Source organism: Perognathus longimembris, chromosome 3 (assembly GCF_023159225.1).
Source record: "Perognathus longimembris pacificus isolate PPM17 chromosome 3, ASM2315922v1, whole genome shotgun sequence".
Classification (NCBI taxonomy): domain Eukaryota; kingdom Metazoa; phylum Chordata; class Mammalia; order Rodentia; family Heteromyidae; genus Perognathus; species Perognathus longimembris.
The window spans coordinates 1,521,684-1,543,349 of record NC_063163.1 but is presented as its reverse complement, the minus strand read 5'-3'; the positions used below and the strand labels follow the sequence as shown (position 1 = coordinate 1,543,349).

General features: G+C 56.6%; 1 protein-coding gene across 2 annotated transcripts in view; it reads right to left on the bottom strand.

Moving 5' to 3' along the window:
* Nucleotides 1–21,666, bottom strand: part of Col4a1 (collagen type IV alpha 1 chain) — a 107,357-nt gene that overhangs the window by 31,480 nt on the left and 54,211 nt on the right. The window contains exons 3-18 of one of the 2 annotated variants that reach the window (XM_048341092.1): nucleotides 9,122–9,211; nucleotides 8,983–9,027; nucleotides 8,150–8,194; nucleotides 7,993–8,055; nucleotides 7,529–7,582; nucleotides 7,374–7,400; nucleotides 6,397–6,480; nucleotides 6,222–6,284; nucleotides 5,223–5,258; nucleotides 4,499–4,540; nucleotides 3,651–3,737; nucleotides 3,110–3,136; nucleotides 2,773–2,823; nucleotides 2,525–2,569; nucleotides 2,380–2,433; nucleotides 637–678 (exon numbers count right to left, since the gene is read on the bottom strand). In XM_048341092.1, coding sequence (XP_048197049.1) covers nucleotides 637–678; nucleotides 2,380–2,433; nucleotides 2,525–2,569; nucleotides 2,773–2,823; nucleotides 3,110–3,136; nucleotides 3,651–3,737; nucleotides 4,499–4,540; nucleotides 5,223–5,258; nucleotides 6,222–6,284; nucleotides 6,397–6,480; nucleotides 7,374–7,400; nucleotides 7,529–7,582; nucleotides 7,993–8,055; nucleotides 8,150–8,194; nucleotides 8,983–9,027; nucleotides 9,122–9,211 — 855 coding nt within the window. The remainder of the gene's footprint in view (nucleotides 1–636; nucleotides 679–2,379; nucleotides 2,434–2,524; nucleotides 2,570–2,772; nucleotides 2,824–3,109; nucleotides 3,137–3,650; nucleotides 3,738–4,498; nucleotides 4,541–5,222; nucleotides 5,259–6,221; nucleotides 6,285–6,396; nucleotides 6,481–7,373; nucleotides 7,401–7,528; nucleotides 7,583–7,992; nucleotides 8,056–8,149; nucleotides 8,195–8,982; nucleotides 9,028–9,121; nucleotides 9,212–21,666) is intronic. The other variant, XM_048341093.1, reaches the window with a different exon arrangement.

The window sequence follows — 21,666 nt, the reverse complement described above, 5'->3', positions numbered from 1 at the left end:
GTGAGCTTCCCAGACCCTACCCCTACCCCCGTCAGGGGCACCCCGGCTCCCCCGGGCTCCATCTGGGCCACAGGAACACTGCTTTCCGTTGACAGAGGTTTTAGGCTTTTGTTTAGGGTCAAAAATGACAGGTGCTGGTAGTGCACCCCTGTAATCCTAGTTACTCGGGAGGCTGAAGTCTGAGGATCGAGGTAGGCCCGGGCAGGACTTTCTTAAGTCCAAGAGACAAGGTTGCTTGGACTCATAAACTGACATGTTGAATTGAATCCCTTTTGGACAACTACTGAAAGATTTAAAAAAAAAAAAAAAGACCGTGGCTAAGTCCCAGCCTTGAGCTAACAAAGCAAAGGAGCGGCACCTAGGCCCCAAGTTCAAGCCTCTGTCTTGACACACGTCCTTCCCACAACTGACCAAAAAAAGTCTTTACTGGATTATTTAAAATTAAAAAAAAAAAAAACAGGTTTCAAAAGATGTGGCGAACACTCTTATCGACGTGAGAATCTTCTTTTCCTTCCCAGAGGTTTAAAAGAGGTGCGAGAATCACCCCACTATAACAGAAACAGTGCGACCCAGATTAAAATGTGCGCGGGCCCCATTTCCATCCCATCTAACACCAACACACACTGCTTTACTCACAATTCCTGGGGGGCCCGGAGGTCCAGCGTCGCCTTTCTCACCCTACCAAAAACAAGAAAAAAAATTATATATATATATATACATACACACCTATACACACAAACACACGTAAACAAAAAGGCACCTCTCCCTTTGCTGGCCATCAACGTGGCGTAGATGCAAATAAAGATTTGCACAAAACACGACCGGGGTGGTGAACTCGCACAACCAAAGCCCTTGCGGCGTTTGTCTCTGGATCGCTGGCCCGGAGGCCCTTCCGAGAACCATCGGAAATTAAATCACGAGCACAGCGGGGAAGGGTGATTCCTAAATGAATCTCCTCCAGTCGCCTCGCAGGAGAGGCTTTGACATGAAGCAAAACTGCTTCACGTTGACAGTCTTAATAGAGTCTGGTATTGATTGGGAACGCTGGCAAACAAGTTCTGTTTACCTTTAAGGCTTAATTTGATTCGCATTAAGTGAACACACACACACATACACCCCACACACAATAAATCCTTTTTTTATATATATAAGTTCTTAGACAAACATCCCAGTAATGGTCTAGGGTGTCCTAAAAATGTACCTATTATGCCATGAATATAAGATGTGAAATGCACGCTTTAAACTAGAACCGAAACGGTTGCGTTTTCTCACATGAACATGCAAAAGGAGATTTTAGACATGCGTAGCACTTAACACCTCCGCTGCTGGGCTGGGGTGAGCGCACGCTGAAGAGGGCCAGCACGTGCAAGGACCAGCGCCAAAATAAGAAACACACCTGAGCTGCTGTATCCCAGTATACACACCTCTTCATACTCACAAGCCTTCGTTTTCTCAAGACTCACCACGGAGTCCTTCTCCCTCTTGTCCCTGGCTTCCATTAATAACTCCCATACCCACCACCTTTCATTCATGGTCATGAGTAAAGATTTCAAAATCAGTGCTTATTTTGGAAGAGATTTAGATTCCCGGCCTCATAAATAAAACAACAGTTTTTTTCTGCCAGTCCCACTGACAAATCCTGTTGACACTTGGAAAATAACCACGTGCCAAATGTGCAGGCTTCAAAAACAGAGTCTCCATAGAGTTTCACATGCTTGTGAATTTGTGAACAAGTAAGTTGCCCACGCTCTCTGCAAGCATAACGTTTTTGGTTTTTTTGTTTTTGGTTTTTTGTTTTTGCCAATCCTGGGGCTTGGACTCAGGGCCTGAGCACCGTCCCTGGCTTCTTTTTGCTCAAGGCTAGCACTCTGCCACTTGAGCCACAGCACCACTTCTGGCCGTTTTCTGTATATGTGGTGCTGGGGAATCGAACCCAGGGCCTCATGTATAGGAGGCAAGCACTCTTGCCACTAGGCCATATTCCCAGCCCCCAAGCATAACATTACAGGTGTGCACTGCCACTCCTGGTGCAAGCCCAAATTGTAAGACGTGTCCAGCAAACAGCGCTAATCAGCCCACCTACACGGGCAATAGGAAAATGAGATACAGGCTTTCTTTCCCCACCCCGTCTTTCTGGGGTTCACGAAGCCAAAAATGCCCAGAGGCGCGGCTCGAGTGGCAGAGTGTCCCAGTCAGTACACCAAAAAGAAAGGAAGAAATCGAAGATTCCACGAGCGCCAAGGACGGTCGGCTGGGCTTCTCTCCCTGTGGGGTGGACGCTGTCCTCCCTCCCCCCCCCCCCACTCCCAGGCTAGGGAAACCTGAGCGCTCCCGGCTCCAGCCCACCCACCGCCAAGAACCCAGAACGTGAGTGCGTACCTGAGGACCCGCTCGGCCCGAGAGTCCCGGGTACCCCGGCTCGCCGGGAAAGCCCTAAAACACAAGAGGAACAGCCGCGGTCAGCCGCGGTCAGCCAGGGCCGGGGCGGCGCCCGCACTTCCCGAAACCTCAGCGGGAGACTCACCGGACTCCCCTTCTCTCCTTTCTCTCCGTCCTTCCCCGGCTTTCCCTGCAATGCACGTGAAGACATGGTGTGTCACCGGTCACAGCCCGGCGGGGGGGGGGGGGGGGGGGGCGGGGGGAGGGGGGTGTCCTGCCGTCAAGTGGGGCCCAGCCACTCCAGCAGAGGGGCGCACCCCGAGGCCCTGCCGCCCCCGGGCGAGAGGACGGAAGGACGGACGGACGGACGGACGGACGGATGGCAGCACCTACCCGAGGCCCCGGCTTTCCGGGTTCGCCTTTTTCTCCGAAGCCTGGCATTCCCTGGAATAAACCGAGAGAGGCGACGGGTTTGCACGCGCCCGTCCGCGCGCGCTGGGCGAGACGCGGGCTGCTTTCTCTCTCGTGCCGTGTATTCTGAACCGCGCTCAGTGCTCTGACTGGGGTTTGAACTCAGGGCTCTGGGCTCGCGAGGCAGGCGCTCCCCTGCTTGAACCGCTCCCCAAACCCACAGCCCAGTGCAACGGGAAGTGAGCTGATCACCGCCTCAACCTGACACCGCGTGGTCTGTCATCTAAAAATGACAACCGCAGAGGAGCCCCGCACTTACCGGAAGTCCAGGTTCACCTTTCTGACCCTGAAAGAATTTAGAGAGGGGCAGAGGGGGATCAGTACTAAGTATGAGCGGTACTAGGGACGGGTAGGGCTTGAGGATGACTAGTGCTCAGTAAGGTCAGAGCTAAGCAAGCTGGACGTGCTGACACCTCCGCGCGTGGGCCCGCGCCGGCCCCTGGTAGCCCCCCACAGCGCACGTGTGCACCGCGGTCTAAGAAGGGCATCGCTGACCACGCCGGGGGGACGCTCGGGCCCGCACGATCCATCTCCGAGGAGGGGCGCGCTCGGGAAGGTGGGTGGGTGTCAGCCCGGGCCCCTCCCCGGTCTGGCCGGATCCGCTCCCGGCCGGGGCCTAACTGTGGTACGGAGCAGGTCATCTACCATCTACGGGTCATCTCTTCTGGGTCGGGACCGGAAGTGGTTGGAGAAGCTGCACTTCGCCCTGCTTCTCCACGCTTCCGCAGAATTTGCCCGTAATGGGAAAGCCATCCTGGGCGGGGGGAGGGGAGGGGGGACGACACACACGGCCCACACACCTTTTCTCCTGATGGGGCAAAGTCCCCTTTCTCTTTAACTTGTGCCTGTCCTGGTTCTCCCGGAGGCCCACTGACCCCTTGATCACCCTGTTGGTGTAAAAATGGGAGATTAAAGAGGCACAAAAAGCAAGCACATGGCGGGGAGAGGGGGGGCGGGAATGCAGGTTAACAACTTAAAACCCTCATTATTTTTTTTTTTTTTGAAAAGTCTCACTCTGTCCTGCCCTTGACTAAGCCGTCGTCGAGGGGGAGGGGGAGGGAAGGGGGAGGCTACGCCTGCCATGAGCGAGGGAGGCCCCAAAGAGTTCAGCAGTGCGCGCTTCCGGATCACTGCCGTCCGTCAGTGACGTCTTCCCAAAGGGAAGACGGATGCCCGGAACACCCACCTTCCCGGGGGGTGGGGCGGGGGGCGCATTTCCACCCGGGCCCCTCCGGGTGGTACGATGGGGGCCATCGGCCGTCAGTCATCTCCTTCTCCTAGGGGGAAGCCTGCATCGCTGCCAGGCTGAGAGCTGTGAAGTCACCGTCGCGCCCTACGCGGTAGCCTAGACGCGGCTTTCCTAGCGACGGGGGCCACGCGGGCAGAACCCCACGCCCGCCACGTACATTAAAACCCCGCCGCTTCCGCTTGGAAGAGCGCGTTCAGGGCGCCGTGAGGGGCCCGGCGTGATCCATGAGATGGAGTAAAAAGTCAGTGATCCTAGAGGTGGAAGCCAAATCGCAGGCAGAGACAGGGAGCCAGGGGGTGAGGAAGTGAAGGCTGACTCGGAGGGGGGGGGGACACCATCAGGTTTAGAACTGTGATTTAAAAATGAAAAACGTGGAAACGCAAAGAACTACACGCTCACCTTGTCGCCTTTGGGTCCTTGGAAACTCGAGCCCATTTGTCCCTACAGATTAGACAAGAGGGGTCGTGAGGAGGGAAGTCACTTCGGGGAGACAGCCCCGTGGGCCCCAGATGCCGAGCTATGGACAGCAGAGCGGATGCGTCCGCTTGGTCCAAAACCAAGCTGCTCGAGGAAGCGTTCCAAGCAAGAACTAGGTGTGGGGGGTCATACGGTGCTCGATGTCTATTAAAGGGATTTTTGGACCATTATTATCAAAGAATTCCGTGAAAAGCTCTCCTTAAATCGAAGGTTTGTAAACTCTGGTTTTGGGAAACTAAGAGGACGGTCGGTAAGTCCAAAGCAACAACCGGAAAGTGAGCAAAAGGAAAGAAGGAAGGACTCATAGGTCATTGACAGATTATAACAGGTAGGTAAGTAGATGATACATAGATAGAAGATAATGTAGATAATATAGATATATTGTAGATATATTGTATATAATGTAGACATAATAGATTTGATGATAGGATATGTGTAGATGGGCTAGAGATGGACTGACAGTACGGGATAGATAATCGTACTGTATGGGTAAACGGTTGATAGACACAATCAAATAGACCTCTGGGTTAACGACGAGGTGGTGTTTTTCCCGAACTATTACAGGAACTTGAAGAACAGGAGTCATGGGAATTTCATGATAGTTCCATAGTAAAGCGAAAGATCAGTAAACAAAAAGTATCTTTACCTTTTCACCCGGAGGGCCAGGGGGGCCTGGGGGACCCTGTAGGGGGGGAGCATTCTCATTAAACACAATTCACAACCTGCGACCCGGGGGTGGGGGGGTAGAAACCGTCTCCAGAGGCCCCCGCTGAGAGAGCGCGGAGATGGGGTTGTGTGTGTGTGTGTGTGTGTGTGTGTGTGTGTGTGTGTGCTGGCCCCACCGTGGATTCTCCCTGAGTGGGCTCCCAGGAGGCAGGGAGAGAAAGGCGCTGGGCTGCGGCCTGGGAAGGGGAATCCCTGCTGCCTGACACTTCCTTGCTTTCTCTCTCTGCTTCGCGGCGGCCATGAGGTGAACGGCGTTGCCACGCCACCTGCTACCCAGCACAACGCCGGGCCAGCTGCCACGACGCCCAGTTCCCTACCATCCCAGAAACAACGGGTCCCAGGGAGGACACCCAGAAAGCCTGAGCCGGGAGAGGGGGCAGACGGCTCTTCCTTTACCGCTGACTCTCTCGGGTATTTTGTCACAGTGGTCCACAAACGAACATGACCCTTGTGGGCTCCCCATCCTTCTTGGTGCTAACGTGACCCCAGGATTCTGTGGTTAACAGCTTTCTTATAAACACTGGCAAATAACCAGGAATGGCCTGGGACAATTACTGGGTATTTTTCCCCTCACCACCTTTCAGCCTTGCTCTGTGGGCGCCGGTGAGCTCAGTGGTTCCCAAAGAGGCTGTGGGCGTTAAGTGCCACCCGGGCTCTCCACCCCGAGGGGCCCGTCCACCTGTGCCCTCCACCCCGAGGGGCCCGTCCACCCGGGCTCTCCGGCTCAGCCTGGAAGCCCTCTGCCCCGGTCCGCGGAGCCTCCTAGCCGCACCCGGAAGATCACCCTTCCGGCACAGCCCGGGGACACACGGAAGGTGGTTCTGCTGTTGGCAAAGTAAGGAGGACTCGCACCCAGGGCCCATCCCTCCATACACCCGTCCTTTAAGCGCCTGCCTGACAGAGGGCCCCCCACACTTACGGGTGGTCCGGTAAATCCTGGAGGGCCGACGGGTCCCTGAAGGCCTGGAAGTCCAGGCGAGCCCTGAGGCGGGAGGGAGGGGAAAGGTCACAGCCAGGCTGGGAGGAGGCTACGCGCATGCACACGTGCACACACACACACACACACACGGGTTGTGGCATCGTGCAATGCTTACGGGCATCCCTGGAGGGCCGGGGAATCCTCGCTCTCCCTTCAACAGCATGCCCGGCACGTGGCCAAGTATTTCACCTGGATCTCCCTACAGTGGGGGAGAAGCAGAGCAAGTGTGAGCACGGACCGCGCGTGCAGAAACACAGATCCACTCGATGCACGCTCTACGCGGGCAGACCATTCCCCGGCTGGGCTTCAGACTCCGTCTGCACTGGAATCAGGGAGACACCGGCCCCCCCTCCCGCTGTGCACGGAGGACCAGCGTGGACGGCTGCGTGCACACGCGCGCGCTCGCACACACACGCACACGCGCACGCCCGCCGCTGCCAGCCCTGGGGACAGAGGTAGCCCCCGGGAAGGATTTGTGATTTGGTCACGAGGCCGCACACAATGAGGACTGCTGCTGGGAAATGGGTCTAGAGTTTCCAAGGTTCTCAGAAAACCCGGGGGGTGAGGGGCCAAGCCCGAGACACACACACACAGGCCTGGAAGAGATCTAAAAGAAGAAGGGAGGAAGGGAGGGTAGGGGAGGGGCGGAGGGGAGGGGAGAGGGAGGAGAGGGAGGAGGAGAGGAGAGGGAAGGGAGGAGAGGATGGGAAAGGGACTAAGCAGGCCTGAAGTCCGAGTGGCTCGGCCATGCAGGAGGGCCAGTGAGCCGTCCGTCTGTCTGGACGGCCAGGTATCCACCCACCCGCGTACCCCACTTCTCAGTGGGGCTCACTGCCTGTCAGGAAGCTGTGCCGGCTGTCTCAGCCCAGACTCTAAGTTCTGTTTAAAATTCTGTTTACTATTATATATTCACTGAAGGTAATGTTTGGGGAAATGCATTAATCGTAATAGGTCAGCTAAGCCATTTAACCCAAATTCGTTTTTATGGCATCTGTGGTCGACTGATTCCTCGTAATGAGTGCGGTACAATAAGTAAACGGCAGTAAAGCGAAACCAAATCAAGTCAGACGAAGTAATCAAAATAAAACCTACCTTCATGCCTGGCAACCCGGGTGGTCCCTGGGAAAGAAAGTTCGGGCATTAGTTGTGTTGTATCCAGCATGTCACTGCGGTATGAGTACACAAGAAATAAGGAGAGAAAGAAGACAGACGGACGGAAAGGCTGCCTTCCGCAGCCCTGTACTTACGGGATTGCCGCTGAAGCCTGGCAGGCCGGGAGGCCCCATCGGCCCCCTCTCTCCCTGAAAGAGAAACCGAGGCAGTCAGAGCCCCGTCGCCCACCCCAAACCACGCTTCCACCGCTGCCGGGGAAACCGCTGGGGCTCGTGAAAAATCACTTCCAAGTTATATCCCCGGGCCGTCTTACAAAAGAAAAAATACAACCAACTGCAGAGTAAATAGGGATGAAGATTCCTGAGAGCACTTCCCCCATTTGATTTAGCAATTAACTATAAGTAAAACATTTAGTGCGAAAGAGCGACTTCAGGATAAAAGTCAGCCGAAAAAGAAGGGCATGTGTATACCTTTCTTGCACATAAATAGGAATAGACTCAATTTCCTTATCAAATAAACGTGTATGATTGGGTAACCTTCCAATTACGGCCAATAACTCAAGCACGCACAAAGGGGAGACCCTCGGTGCTAAACTTACCTTTGTCCCGTTGCATCCTGGGATCCCTGGGGGACCTGGGGGACCATCTTGGCCGGGAATACCCTGCAATAAATCCAGTGAAGAAGTAACCAAAAATAGAAATTCCCTGGCCAGTAAAAGAGTTCCCAAGAATGCAGAGTGCATTGTGCATACGTACAGGAAGTCCCGGGTTTCCAGGGTAGCCGGATGCTCCTGGCGGCCCCTGTAGAGATGGAAACAAAAGCCTTTCCATCAAGCACAGCCAGCCTCATTTCCTCCTCGCATCCTCCCGGCTCATGGAGCCAGAGCCCCAGCTTCCAAGTTTCGCGCACGCGCACTGCGCAAGGGGACCGAGCAGAGGAGGCACTGAGGGCCCAGTCCACGGGCGGCCATTCCAGCCGGAGGGCAGAAGATCACATCGAAACTGACCCTGGCTACCAAACATCAAGTCCCTGCCTTCTTCGGGTAATACCTCAGCTAAAAATAATATACGATTCATGCTCAGATGGTAAGCAACTGGGAAGAAGCTCGATCTGTTCCCTGGGAGGAAAACTCAGTGATTTCTAGCTGGGTCCTGATGGTCTCTCTCCTGAAGGGTCCACCAGTGTGGCCCGCAGTGAGAGGGTTGTTGATTCACAGGTCGCCATCTGTATGCACCTTCCAGGGATGGAAGCAGAAAAGAAAGTGAAGAGAGAAGGAAGGAGGACGGGCAAGCTCAGCTCAGAGACGATCGCGTCTCCTCACGACAGACGGAGTCCCTCGCTGCACACCGTGGACTCAAGGACACGCGCAAAGGACTCTTCAAGCGGGACAGAAGGGCGAGGGCACCGGGGAGACCCCACGGGGTTTGCCCACGCACAGCGGCCGTCAGCGGTTCAGGACCGCCCGTGCCCTCTGAGACGGGAGGCAGAGGGAAGGGACGGAGAGAGGAGGGGAAGGAGGGGGCCCCGGGATGGAGGGGCGCGCCCACTCTGGAGGCCCTGGCTCCGCACGCGCCCTGTGTATACGCACCCTCGTCCCTTTCGTGCCCGGAAGTCCTGGTTCTCCGGCGTCACCCTGGAAGGGAACAGAGACGCCATCAGCCCTTCTCCTCGCCGCCGGCGCGCGGGTGGGTGAGATCCGCCGCTCCGCCCGTCCCCGCCCGGCTCACCTTCTGTCCCGGCGGTCCGTGGGGCCCCTCGGGTCCCTGCATTCCTGGAAACCCAATGACGCCTTGCAGTCCCGGGAGGCCTCTTTCTCCCTGCGGGAAGGACACAGAGGTCAGACGAACGGCAGCTGAAAATCGGTGGGGGAAAGGCAGCAGGCAACAACGGCAGGCGCGGCCTCGGTGGTAGAAGCGCCGCAGGTGGGCCTGTCTGCAAGGCGGTTCTGCAAGACACTGGCACCTGGACCGAGCGTGGGCCGAGGAAGCGTGAGGAAAGAGGGCTTCTGTCTCTCCGGAGCTGAAGCTCGTCCCCTCCCGCTCCTGTCCGCAGGCTTTGGACCCGAGGGTATCGCCAGCAGCCGCCAGCTTCCCAGGGCTTCTGCTGGGACTGAGTCACGACACCGGCTTCCCTAACGCCCGCTGGCAAGTGACAGACTATGGGTCTCCATGGCCTCCGAAATCACAGAGCCAGTTCTCCTAACAAATACCCTGCTGTCTACCCATCCACCTGCCCATGCACCCACCCATCCATATACTCGTCTATCCATCTATCTACCTATCTATCTATTCAACCCTCCATCCAGTTCACCCATCCATACACCCATTCATCCTACTGGCTGTTTCTCCATGACTAAGTCTTTGCAAGCTCGACCTACTACTGGGTGAGTCTACAGTGAGTGATGGTAAGGATGGATGCAGTCAGTGACAACGGATGCTGAAGTCCACTCCGGGTGCTCTTCTTTTCTTCTGTTAAACGCTTAAGGGAAGAAAAGGCTCATGCATGACACGCGGCATTTGGTATAGTATAGCATACTGTTTTGCTAGGTAAATGAAACGATAGTGGTTTTTTTTTTCACTAATTTGATTATGGTTTCACTCATCCTCTAGTTATCAATAAACTACATGCTGAGGTTTCAAGGTCAGTGTGTCAGGTGGGTCTCTCTCTCTCTCAGAGGAAGGTGGCACTGATGTTTGACCCCGGAAATATTACGGGGTGTGCCACCACAGGGACCCAACGAGGTGGTGGCATTTTCAGGAGACTGCCACAGTTCGGTTGTCCATCTGAAAACACCCGTGACCACGGTGGGACACCAAGACACCGGCCCCCGTGTACAGTGCAAACCGCTGTCGGCTGGTTCTTAACACGCCCCAGGAAGGAGCTGTCAGAGCCCAGTGCTTCCCTCCCAGGTCTCTTGGTTCGGAGCGCAACGCCTCCCTTTCCCTCTCCTCACGCAGGCCATCGCGCGTGGAGAGCCACGGGAAGGCCTTCTGACCAGCACACAGACGAGGGACGGTGGCCGGCGGCTCAGGGAATCTTCCGGAAGGAGTGGACACTGACACGCGGCAGCCCCGGCAGCCGGGGGTCTGGTGTGTGTGTGTGTGTGTGCGTGTGTGTGTGTGTGTGTGTGTGCAATCAGCCTCCTCCCCGAGGCCCCGAGTTGCTAGGAAAGAACAAGTCCCCAAGATCACAGCTTGTGAAGGCGAAAGGGGTCGGTGGGAGCAAGACACGACCACCACGGCAAACACCCGCGACAACCAAGTGTGCCCTGCACAACCGTTTCCGCACAAGGAAGGGAGGGAAGCACTGCACGCACTGCGGCAAGGAGAGAGCAATCCCGACCCGGCCTGAGCGAGCGCGGAAGGAAATGGGCACGGCACCGGCCGCGCACGGAGCCTTCTGGGGCGCCCGGCGGGGTATTTTTAGGACTTAATGAACGGTGGCGGCGCTGCCAGCCCTCCCGCCCGTGGAGATAAGACTCGAGAATGCTCATTTCACTCATGGAATGCGCGGGGGGGGGGGGGGGGAAATGGAGCCGATGAACCGATGGCGACCCGTCCCTCATTGAGTCAGCACCGCGGCCGGGGCTAGAAACGAGGTCAGGTTAAGCCGGGGTGCCTCCGTTTCTAGGTCACTAGAGCAAGCTCGTTCCCGGCAGACCCTCTCGGGTCACCTCGAGGATGGGGAGGGCTCCACCCCGCCCCTGGGAACAGAAGAGCCCCAGCTGAACTCCCAGCCGGGCCTTCGCCACCAGGACACATTCCTTCCCAGATGTCACCAGAGGGCTTCGGCGACCACATCCCCTCCCCCCCGCCCCCCCCCCCCCCCCGAGAGTTTCGAAACGAGGTCGCCTCGGAGGAAACGACGCCCCCGCCCTGCGCTCCCTGCCATCTCCCACAATCTTTTTTTTTTTTTTTTTAAACTTCCCTAATCTCTTTTCCAGGCCAAACTGCACAGGAATCGTCGCCTCCTCCCCCGTCTCCCGCCCCTGGGAACCGGAGCCGCGCGGAGCCGCGGGCTGGCTACCGAAGCAGCCGTACAGCGAGCTGGCACGGAGGCCGGGCTGCGTGGGAGCCGAGGACTCGGCCCGGCTTCCAGAACATTCCCCGCCCCGCCCCCCCCCCCGGGGACAGGGAAGAGCAGAGAGCGGGGCGCGCTGCGCGGGGGCCTCCGATGCCGGGAGATTCAGAGCCAGACTTTGCAGCTGCTGCGGGCAGGGCTCCCGCGGTGACCACCCTCCGGCTGCAGCTTGAGGCCCCGCGTGAAGAAGGCCGGGGGGAGGGAGGAGGGGGCCCTCCGTCCTGCCGTTCCCACGGCGTGCGTGAAGGGCGAGGCCAGCACCACGCGTGCCGGGAAACACGGAGCAGCACCGAGCCACGGGCCGGTGACTCCTGGGCGTGTCACCCGAGCCACTCGGGAGGCTGAGATCCCAGGCTCCTGCTTCACACTCGGCCCCGGTGCCTGCTTGGGAAACTCTCTGTGTCCGAGGAACCAGCAAAAGCCAGGAGGAAAGGCGTGACCCAAGCGGTCAATGGGCCGCAGGTACTCGGTGCGGAGGTGACGGGAGGCAGAGGTGACAGAAAGCTAATTTTTCTGCTCTGCTCTGGTCATTACACTCAGAGGCTCATGGACAAAATTATGATACTATATCTGAAAGTATGCACACACATCGGGCGTCGATAAAAAGTGAAACAGAGCTCTAACCTCCGAAGAAGTCATTTTAATGACAGTCAACCTTTAAAAAAAAATAAATCTTTACAATACATAGGATTTGTGTACCAACAGCGCAAGCAAGTCATTGCTGGATCCCGAAACAATCAAATTCAGAAGTTGGGGGCGGGGGAGAACAAAATCCCATTGCTTACAAAGATGAAAGAATAGAGCATGGAAAAGCAAACTTGGAACCGAAATTAGCCACTCTAAATTACGCATGAAATAGAGTTTCATGCATGGAGCAACTTAAGATGTGTGCTTCCTATATTATCTACAGCAAGCACATTAAAAAAAAAAACACATAAAACGTGGGCAGAAAAGGTTTTTTTTCAGAATGCTCAATTACTTCCCTTCCTCTCACAATGCTTTATAGAAACAAACCCATGATTCAGGAAATCAAAAGCTGGACTAGAGCTCCTTCACATACCCAAACACAAATAAAGCGCCCGGGATGGCTGAAGCTGATAGGGTATAAAGTTTCTAACTTTGGAAGAGAATTGCCAACAACGAAAACTGCGAACACAGAAAAGCATCTGAAAGAGTCACCACATAATCTGACAGCCAAAGACCATATGATAGCTATTTCCACGACCCACATGGATCCTTGGGTTTAGACCAAGCTTTCATTGATTGTTTTCTGTACTTAATAGGATCGGGATCTTCACAAGGGACCACAACACGCACAGCATGTTGCTAGAGCCTGGAATCTCCTCCACCCTGGCCATCTGCGTCTCCATCAACCATAGAAAGCAAAACGAATCCGAGGAGCCATGCAGAGCCCTTCCCCTACCTCTACACCGCACGCCCTCCCGCTCATTGTTGGGCACGGAACTTGGCATTCATTTAAAAAGATGGAGGAAAGATGTTAGATCCACCAACAGAGCGGCGTGGCCCAGCCTGAGGAGGGCGTCCACACGCCCGTCTAACAAGTGTCAAGATGGAATTGCGTCCTGGGCAGGCTGGGGGTCCAGGCTTGGCCTCTGGGGCCCGCCGGGCCCGCCTGATGCCTGTATCCCAGGCTGACTGGCAGCAGAAGAGCTCTGTCTGGGACCTGGTGCTGTGTCAGTGGTACGTTGGTCACTGGGTGTCTCGCGTTAGGAACTTTCCAGCGAGGCTGACCGCACCGAGGGGCGAAGGTGCTTGTGTCTGGACCCAGACCTCACCGTCCGTCCAGGGCCGAGGGGGCCATTTTGGATCCCAGTCACCGGAGGACCGCAATATCAAGCCCCAAATCCCACCAGGCCGATTCCTGGGACGCAGCCACCGCCGAGGCATCTAGCCGCAGGACCGCGTCCGGGCTGCCGTGCGGTCGGGAGAGTGGCGGGAAGGCCTGGTCCATGTCACAGGGTCGTGGAAAGAAAGGCTGCAGGGCTACCAGCAGGGGTTCTGCATGCACAGGGCGGGGGGGGGGGGGGGCGGAGAGAGGGTTCGCTTGCCCAAGAGGCAGACGCGAGGGCTCGCTCCCCTAGGCTTTGTGGAACACACTGGACTCTTCAAAGGACATGGGTCCCTTAACGACACGGGTTCTACATTGCCCCGGCGAACGGAACTCAGCGTCGTGTGCCGTTTCACTGGACCGCCGTGCGCATGGTTACGGTTACTTCTCGCATTTCAACCTTTAGCATTAGCCAGGCATGGTGGTGACCCACGCCCATAACCCCAGCCTTCGGGAGGCTAACGCGGAAGGACCGTGAGTTCCAGGCCCGTCCGGACAATGAATCGGTCTCTCAAAAACAACAACCAAGCCGGCTGCCGGTGGCTTACATCTCATCTGTAATCCTAGCTACTCAGAAGGCTGAGATCTGAGGATCCCAGTTCAAAACCAGCCCGAACAGGAAAGCACATGGAATCCTTACCAAAAGCCAGAAACAGAGAAACAGAGCCGCGGCACCAAGCGGTGGAATGCCAGCCCAAAAGCTCAGGGACAGCTCCCAGGGCTTGATCTCAAACCCCGGGACTAGGGGAGCAGGGAGGGGGAGGGGGAGAGAACAGAAACATTTACTACGAAAGGAGGTCTGGGAGGGGGCCTGGCCCTCCTGCTGGCTCTGAGCACAAAGACGGGCCTCGGGGTGGTTTCGCCACGCAGAGGTTCAGACACTCCAGGGCCTTGACCGCTGATGCCACCCTGAGCTGCCATTTTGTCTACCACCTTTTGTCCCGGCCAGGGCTGGGGAAGCGGGGGGTGGGGGGGTGGGTATTCCTCACGGTTCCACTCCGAGAAACCCAACCAGAGCTTCTCTGACCTCAGAAGTCCAGTCTGAACATCAGCCCGTGAGAAAGAAATGAATCCCAACAGCCCTCATTCAACACGGGGATAATCAAAGAGCCTTCAAGACTGCCTTCTTATAAACAAAGTGAAAAACTTTCCCCCTCAAGACAGCTAAAAGCAAACAGACAGCAAACAGACTTCACTGACCTAGTTAAAACAATTCTGGCAAAAGGGAGGAAGTCAAATTACTGGCAGAAAGGAAGAAAGAAAAATAAAGCCTTAAAATTTCCAATTGTCCCTGATGACACTTCCAATGTCCCAGACATTTCTGGATGATTCGAGCTGAGAGACACGGAGGTGCTCCCCTGGGTGCCGTGTGTGTGTGTGTGTGTGTGTGTGTGTGTGTGTGTGTGTGCGCATGCAGGACTCTGCCTTGCTCAATAACCCCCTTCTTGCCTTCTTCCCCATGGCTGTCCTCCAGGACTACTCCACAGCAGAGCGGGGTGTGAACGGCTCCGCGTGCGTCTGCCGACGGCCGCTCCCTGGGACCAGCCAGGGCCCCGCGGGCCGGAACGGGGACGGCCTGCCGCACTGGCTGAGATGCCCTGGGCATCTACCTACCTTCCCAGCCGCCCAAAGCGCATCTCCACGGCGGAGGGGCCCTCTGGGGAACCCGCAGGTGGCCCCCTCCACCCTGGACACACCAGGAGATGCCGGCTAGACACCCACCCACCCACCCCACCCCACCCCACCCCACCCCGGCCGCCCCCCATCTTGCAGACAGGAACTCAGAAAGCTAGCAGCTCGGGCTTCGGCCGCAGCTGGTCCTGTTGTGCCGCCGGGGTTCTGGCTTCTCGCCACCAGAGGGAGCTCTGGGCCTGCATTACGTCTTCCAAACGCCATCTTCCCCAGTGGCTCCTTGGAGCTATAATGAACCCCTTTATCCTAAGTGTTCATTATATTAATTTATTATGAGTAATACAATTAAATACTAAGGGCCATTCAATTCATTAGTGTTGGGACAGCGAAGAGAAATCATCTTGACGAGGCCAACGAGAAAGAACTCTCTCCCGGTCTCTGGAAAGAATTTTAATTAGAACTCAAAATTTAATTACCATTAAATATGAAACCGGCAACCCAAATATTGGGGCCTATTAAGTGACAGGAATAGTCTATGAGCCCAGAATTAATGTGAATGATGCCTTGTTCTCTTTAAGTCGGGGGTGCATTGACTACAAAAGCGTGGGTGTCATGCTGAGATTTCCATACATGTATTCACGGTCCTATGACAGGAGCTGACAACAGAAGCTGTGCTAAGGTCACCCAGGCAGGGGGAACCCCAAGGAGGCCGCTTCCATCCCACTGACTCTGCGGCGGTGCTCAGAGCCGCGGGCCTGGCCTCCCCACCCTGCCCAAACTCAAGGCTTTCTCTAGAAATGTCTACCTGCCCCCCGGAGCCACAGGGCAAAGCTCAGCCTCAGGGCTTGGGCAATTCACTAGAGGCAAGGCTACCTGGCTTTTTAATTTTCTTTTTCATTCCCTGAAATCTCTCAAAGGTCTACATCCTGACTTTAAATTCCCGGTGTGGGCGAAGGACCGGGAAGGCAGGAAGATGGATCACAAACGTGCTCCTTTCTGAATCTGGACGAGAAAAAAAAGAAACCTTGGTCTTCAAGACGGCTTGTTTTATCTTCATGATCTCCCAACCCAGTGTCCTGAAGAGTTAAGGAGACAAGAAAGCACTGACGCGCACGCCCCCCTCGCCCTCCTTGGAGAGTGTTCGTGTTACAGGGATGAGGATGTTGTTAATTTCATCTTGGGAATGGGCGTGGGTGTGACAGGGTCCTGGAACAAAACTAGGACGTATAAAAGTCAGGAAATGCCACCAACTGGGTCATGGGCTGGGTCGGGGTTTTTGTCTTTTGGGTTTTTTTGTGTTTTTTTTTGTCTGTGATAACAGTAAATCTAAAAAACTGAAAGGCGATATCCTGACACGAACAATCACAATCGTGAACACAGAAGCCTGCGGCGCCGTGAGCGGAGGGAGGAGGGCTGGAGACCCAGAGGTCCTCGAGGAGAGGGGGTTTCCTCCTGGGCTCGGGCGAGGGCGGTGGGAACGAAACTCCGTAGACAAGGCGATGAATGCCGATTCCACCACGCTTATTTGTAGACATCTTAAAGATCTGAATTTATAGTATTGCTTCCTTAATGACCGAATGCTGGTAGATAAAAAAAAAGCTAAATTCCTTGGCTAAGAACGAAGGCAGACATGATTCCATGACGGCTGGTCAGCTGAGAGGCACTAACGTTCTCATCAAATTAAGCTGTAAATAATGGTACAATGTGAAAACACGACCTCTCCCCATGTATCTGGTATTTGCATTCTTTAAAATGACTGATGAGAGACTAGATGGCCAGGTGTGGGTGTGTTGGAGAGAAAAGACAGAGAGAAACCATCCAGAAAGAGGCAGGCGGAGCCAGGCCAGCCCCGGGGCCACCTCAGGCCCTAGGTCCGGGGTCACCAAGGCCATCCCCCCGGACCCCCGGCGGAAGGGTGCCGGGAGGTGGAGCAGCCTGAAGTGTCTTTCCTCGATCTGCCTGATGTAAAACTGTTCTCCTGTGGAAACGCTGGGTCCCCACAGCCCTCCAAACCCACAGGAACCCATCGGACACCTCCAATCCCTCACCAGGTCCTCAGACGCAGCACAGCACGTCAGAACTGGCAACGGGCAGGGCACCAGGGGCTCACGCCTACTGCCCCGGCCGCCCCGGATCCCAGCCGGGGTGGGAAAGTCCGCGAGACTCTGATTTCCGATGAGCCACCAAAAGCCACCGGTGCAGTGGTGGCTCAAGTGGCACGGGATCAGCTCTGAGCAAAACAACGGGGGGACAGCACCGGAGCCTCGAGTTCAAGCCCTAGCACCCCAGGAGAGAAGGACACGCTCTCGACTTCAGACCCCCATGCTGTGTCACAGCCCATACTCCTCGGCGTGGCAGAGCACCCCCAAGGGGTCCAGGTGGGATCGGGGAGCAATGCCCTGCACGGGGACAGAGCGGTGGTGGGTGGCCAGGGGCTGAGCGTCATCGTGCAAACCGATACTTTAGAAACTAAATCCCAACCTGCACTCGCTGAGCGGCTGAGTGGCTGGTGGCATCGGGGGACACGGGCAGGGAGGCTGGGAACGTTAGCTTAGGGTGACACGAGGACCTCCTGCTGTCCCTCTGTGGACACGGGTGGAAACGCACCCCAGAGGACGCTGGGGAGGCACAGATCAACGCGGCATGCTGGAGACAGAGGCGTAAGGAGAGGCAAGCGGGGTACCCCAGGGAGAGAGGGCCCCGACCCGGCCACTTTCCTAACGGCAGTCCCTCCTTCCTCTCTGCTGTTCTGGGCCCCAAGCCACCAGGCAGGTCACAGAAATGGAATCTGACAACGTGTCCCCAAGACAGGGACGGCCACCAGAGGCAGGACCGGAGCAAAGTGACGCCCGTGGCCCGCATCACTTCCCATGGCCGCCTGGAATGATCTGGGAAGTGAGCTGAGGAAGACCCGGCGGATTCCCAAATGGAGAGGCCATGATGACAAACGCTTCGGGCCTCCACCCGAGCGCCCGGCGGTTCCCAAGACGGAGGAAGAGGAGGAGGGGGAGGCTGGGTTGGGATCTGCGGTCAAGAAGACCTCAGGAGGCTGGAAACGAGGAAGGGCGGAGGCGGGATCCGAAATGCTGCTGAGTCACGTGGCCCTTTTCCAGAACAGATGGCCAAAAAAGGATGTGACCCAAGGACGTGTCTACTCGTCAAGTCACCCCTTGCCCACCGGGGCCCCACCTTCCTTCCCTCCAGATTAACCCCGAATTCTGACGCTGGCTGTGTAGCACAGCTCCTGCGGTAAAGCATGTGCGGTAAAGCCCCCCCGAGTCGGAGGAGAGCGGGCATCCCCGCTCGGGGGGTGGGGGGGAGCCCCGAGACCGGGGTCGTCCCGGTGAGGCCGTCTCGACTTCAACCCCCAACCCCCAGGAATTGTGCAGATTGAGTTCCGCCCCCGTTACACACAGAGGACACAGAGGCTCGGTCCCCCGGCCCAGGATGGACACAGCCCCCAGCTCTGAGTCCTCCCCGCGACGGCGGCGGTCAGAGGAAGCAGGGCGCTGAGGACGGTGGACACCCCACACAAAGACACCACAGCGTTCCCTCGGCCTGCACACCCAGCAAAGCCGACGCTCCGGGCTTCAGGCCTGCAGGACTATGGGAAATAGATTGCTGTGGTTGCTAAACCACCCCGGGGATGGCAGCCCAGACAGCCGGTGTGTGTTCGTGTTTGTGTGTGCGTGTGCCAAGTGTGTCTGCATGCACACGCCCTGTGCGCGTTTACTTGTTGACGGCACGCCCGTGTGTTTCTGTGCGTGCCCACCTTACGGGCCGGGCGTGTGTAACACCCAGGTGTGTGCGCGTGAACGTCGTGAGTGGACGTGTGCGTGCGCACGTGGCGCGGATCTGCGTGTGCGCGCGTGGGACGGAGAGAGAGCGCGCCAGCAACGGGATGTGATGTCACAGGCGCCCCACGGCACGCTGGGAAACGAGCCCGGTGGGCAGCGGGTAGCGGAGGACCGGCGATGGCACCGGCGGCGGGGGCGAGGAACTCGTGGGAGGAGAGCCGGCAGCGCGGCGGCTCGTGGCGTGGGGGGAGGCGTGCGCAGGCCTCCTCTGGGGCCGGCCCGGGGCACAGAGCCTCCTCCATCTCCCCCTCGCTCGCTCGCTCGCTCGCCCAGGCCGCCTTGGAGGTCCCCAGAGCCCGAGCCCCACAGTGTGATCACCGCACGCTGGAAGTCCCCTCCATTGTCTACTCCTTCTGCCCTGGCAGGCACGATGGTGGGGTCAGCTGACCGGCCATTGTCTCTGGAAGAACTGAGTGTCCGTCCTCCCCACCCCGCCCCCCACCGCAGGGTAGCCGGGCCCTGCCAGTCTGTTCCCAGCACTGTGTGGGGCCGGGAGCAGACTATGTGCACCGCTGCGCGAGCAAGGTAACGGCCAACCCACCGGGGCTCTAAACCCTCAGCAGGAGGAGGCAAAACCACCACCCCGGGGGCCGCAGCGTCATACCCACGGTCGTCCAGCTAGCCCCCTGACCTGGCAGGCTTCAGGAGGAGTTGGTACAAACCCCACCATCTAGGGCAATGTGCAAGAAGGTCCTATTCGCTCTCGTCCCTTACTGAAAGCTCCTTCTTCTTATCTATCTGCGCGTGGATGGACATGCGTGCTGGCTGGTGGAATCTTAGACTGACCGGGGGAACGTCCCTCCTGCGGGACTTTAAAGCAAGAGTGGCTCCGGTACAGGGATTTAGAAATCAGCCGGCCACCCCATCTGGCTGCTCCTAGCTGCTCTCTCGACGCCTGAACTGGGCCAGGAAGGCACTGTGGTAATAACTTATTTTTTAGAAGAGTGTGTGCTCACGGGGGAGGTGGGCTGGACTCTGGGTGGGTATGGCTCTCGAGTATACCTTTGACATTTTAACAGATTTGCCAAACGGGAAAATAAAACAAAGGGGCACCACTTCCCCGGAGTCCTCTGCTTTTCTCGTTAGGCTGACGGGGTTCTTCCTTTGTTTAATTGGGTATTGTGCTGGGCCACTTCCTATGGCCATACCATCCTGTAAGGCCAGCCCCCCCCCCCCCAGCTCCACCAACATCCCCTCCCGCCCTCATGCGAGGTCCAGAAACCCCTTCTGAGCTCCTGACACTCTTCCCACAGACCCGAGGGAAAGCCAACTGCAGCCATTGACTTCATGTGAAGCCTTTGATCTTGAAGTAAAACATACAGCCTCATGCTGTTCCTTCTAAAAGAAAAGCTATTTTCCTGCCAGCCAAAGTTCTGTCAGGGCTCTGTTTACAAAAAAGAAAGAAATGCACAAATAATCAAGACAAGGACTGCCAGTGCTCTCCTGGCCCATGACAGGGTGTCCCCACAGAAAGTGTCCACCATGACGCTCAGGTGACGCCCGTTCTTCCTGCTCCTCAGGAACATGGAAACAAAACTAGCTGTCCGGTTGAGGTTTTGTGAAAGAGGCTGAGCTCCAACAGCCGCGGACCAGGTGACACGGACCGGCAGGACAACCCCAGCAGGGACATCTAACACGCAAGCCCGCCTCACTACTCAGGAGGAGGAGAGCTGACCAACCCAGGTTCATAGCCAACCCAGGCAGAAAGTCTGTGGGACTCTTATCTTCACTTAACCACCCCCCAAAAGGGGGAGGGGAAGGGGGCAGAAGCGGAGCCATGGCTCGAGTGGTAGAGTGCCAGCCTTGAACGAAAAGCGAAGGGACAGAGCCAGAAGGCGTGTGCTGGAGCCCTCTGCAGGGAAAGCCTGCCAACGGGCACCCATGGCCCAGAGCGGTATGTCCCCAGATGCACAGAAGCGCCATCCTATACCAGAACCAACATGGCACATGGCGCCCCCCCGGAAGCTGGAGGGCAGAGGAACAGTCAGGACAGCGCTTGTAAGAACATGTCCATCCGGAAAAGCCGTTAGCCGCAGAACAGGCAGAGCTTGGAAAGGCTGGACGTGGGGAGAGCCAGGTTCCCTTGGATTTTAAGGGACGAGGATTCTAGAACTGGATAATAAAATCACAGGGCTTGCTGCAAACTGGACGGTGATTGCAGGAAAACCTTCCACACAAGCCGGCTCATGTTTCCCCTTCCAGAAGCATCCAAAAGCTACAAACACCACAAATGGCGCGGGCCCTGGCCGTGGAGACGGGCAGACATCTCTGTGGTCTGGTGATGCTCGGGGCTCCTGACTGTGTCTTTGGCCTTCCTGCCTCCATCTGTGGACGGAGTGGCCTCAGCTGGGACCTGTGGCTGGTCTTTGGGCCTTCATCACCCTGCTGGTGATGTGCAGGTGAAGCAACATGGCCAAGAAGGACTTGGGGACGCTCGCTCTCGGTGGGGCAATGGCACTCACGGCCAGCCAGGGCCGTCTGCAACATCAACAAGCTGTCCCCCCTCCCGGGCTGCTGGAGGCTGGGGAAACAGCAGGACCTGTGGGCGGGACAGGGCCCCTAGCAATTTGGCTGCGTATATATTTCACATTTTGTGGTGTGTGGCTCCCTACAGAAGGCATTTTATTAGTCAGTCCCCATCGTTACGAATAGTTTTAGGTTATTAGCCCCAGTCAACCCAGTATACTCAAAGTTTCAGAGACTCTACACAAAAATACCTGCATTTGCTGAAAAATAATTTAGTATCTCAGAAGAAATGGGGGGGGTAGCTTTAACGTAACCTTAATCTAGCGTAATTCATGGGAAAGAAATTTACAATATTCTGCTACCGCTAGAAAGATAGTCTTGGTCTTGA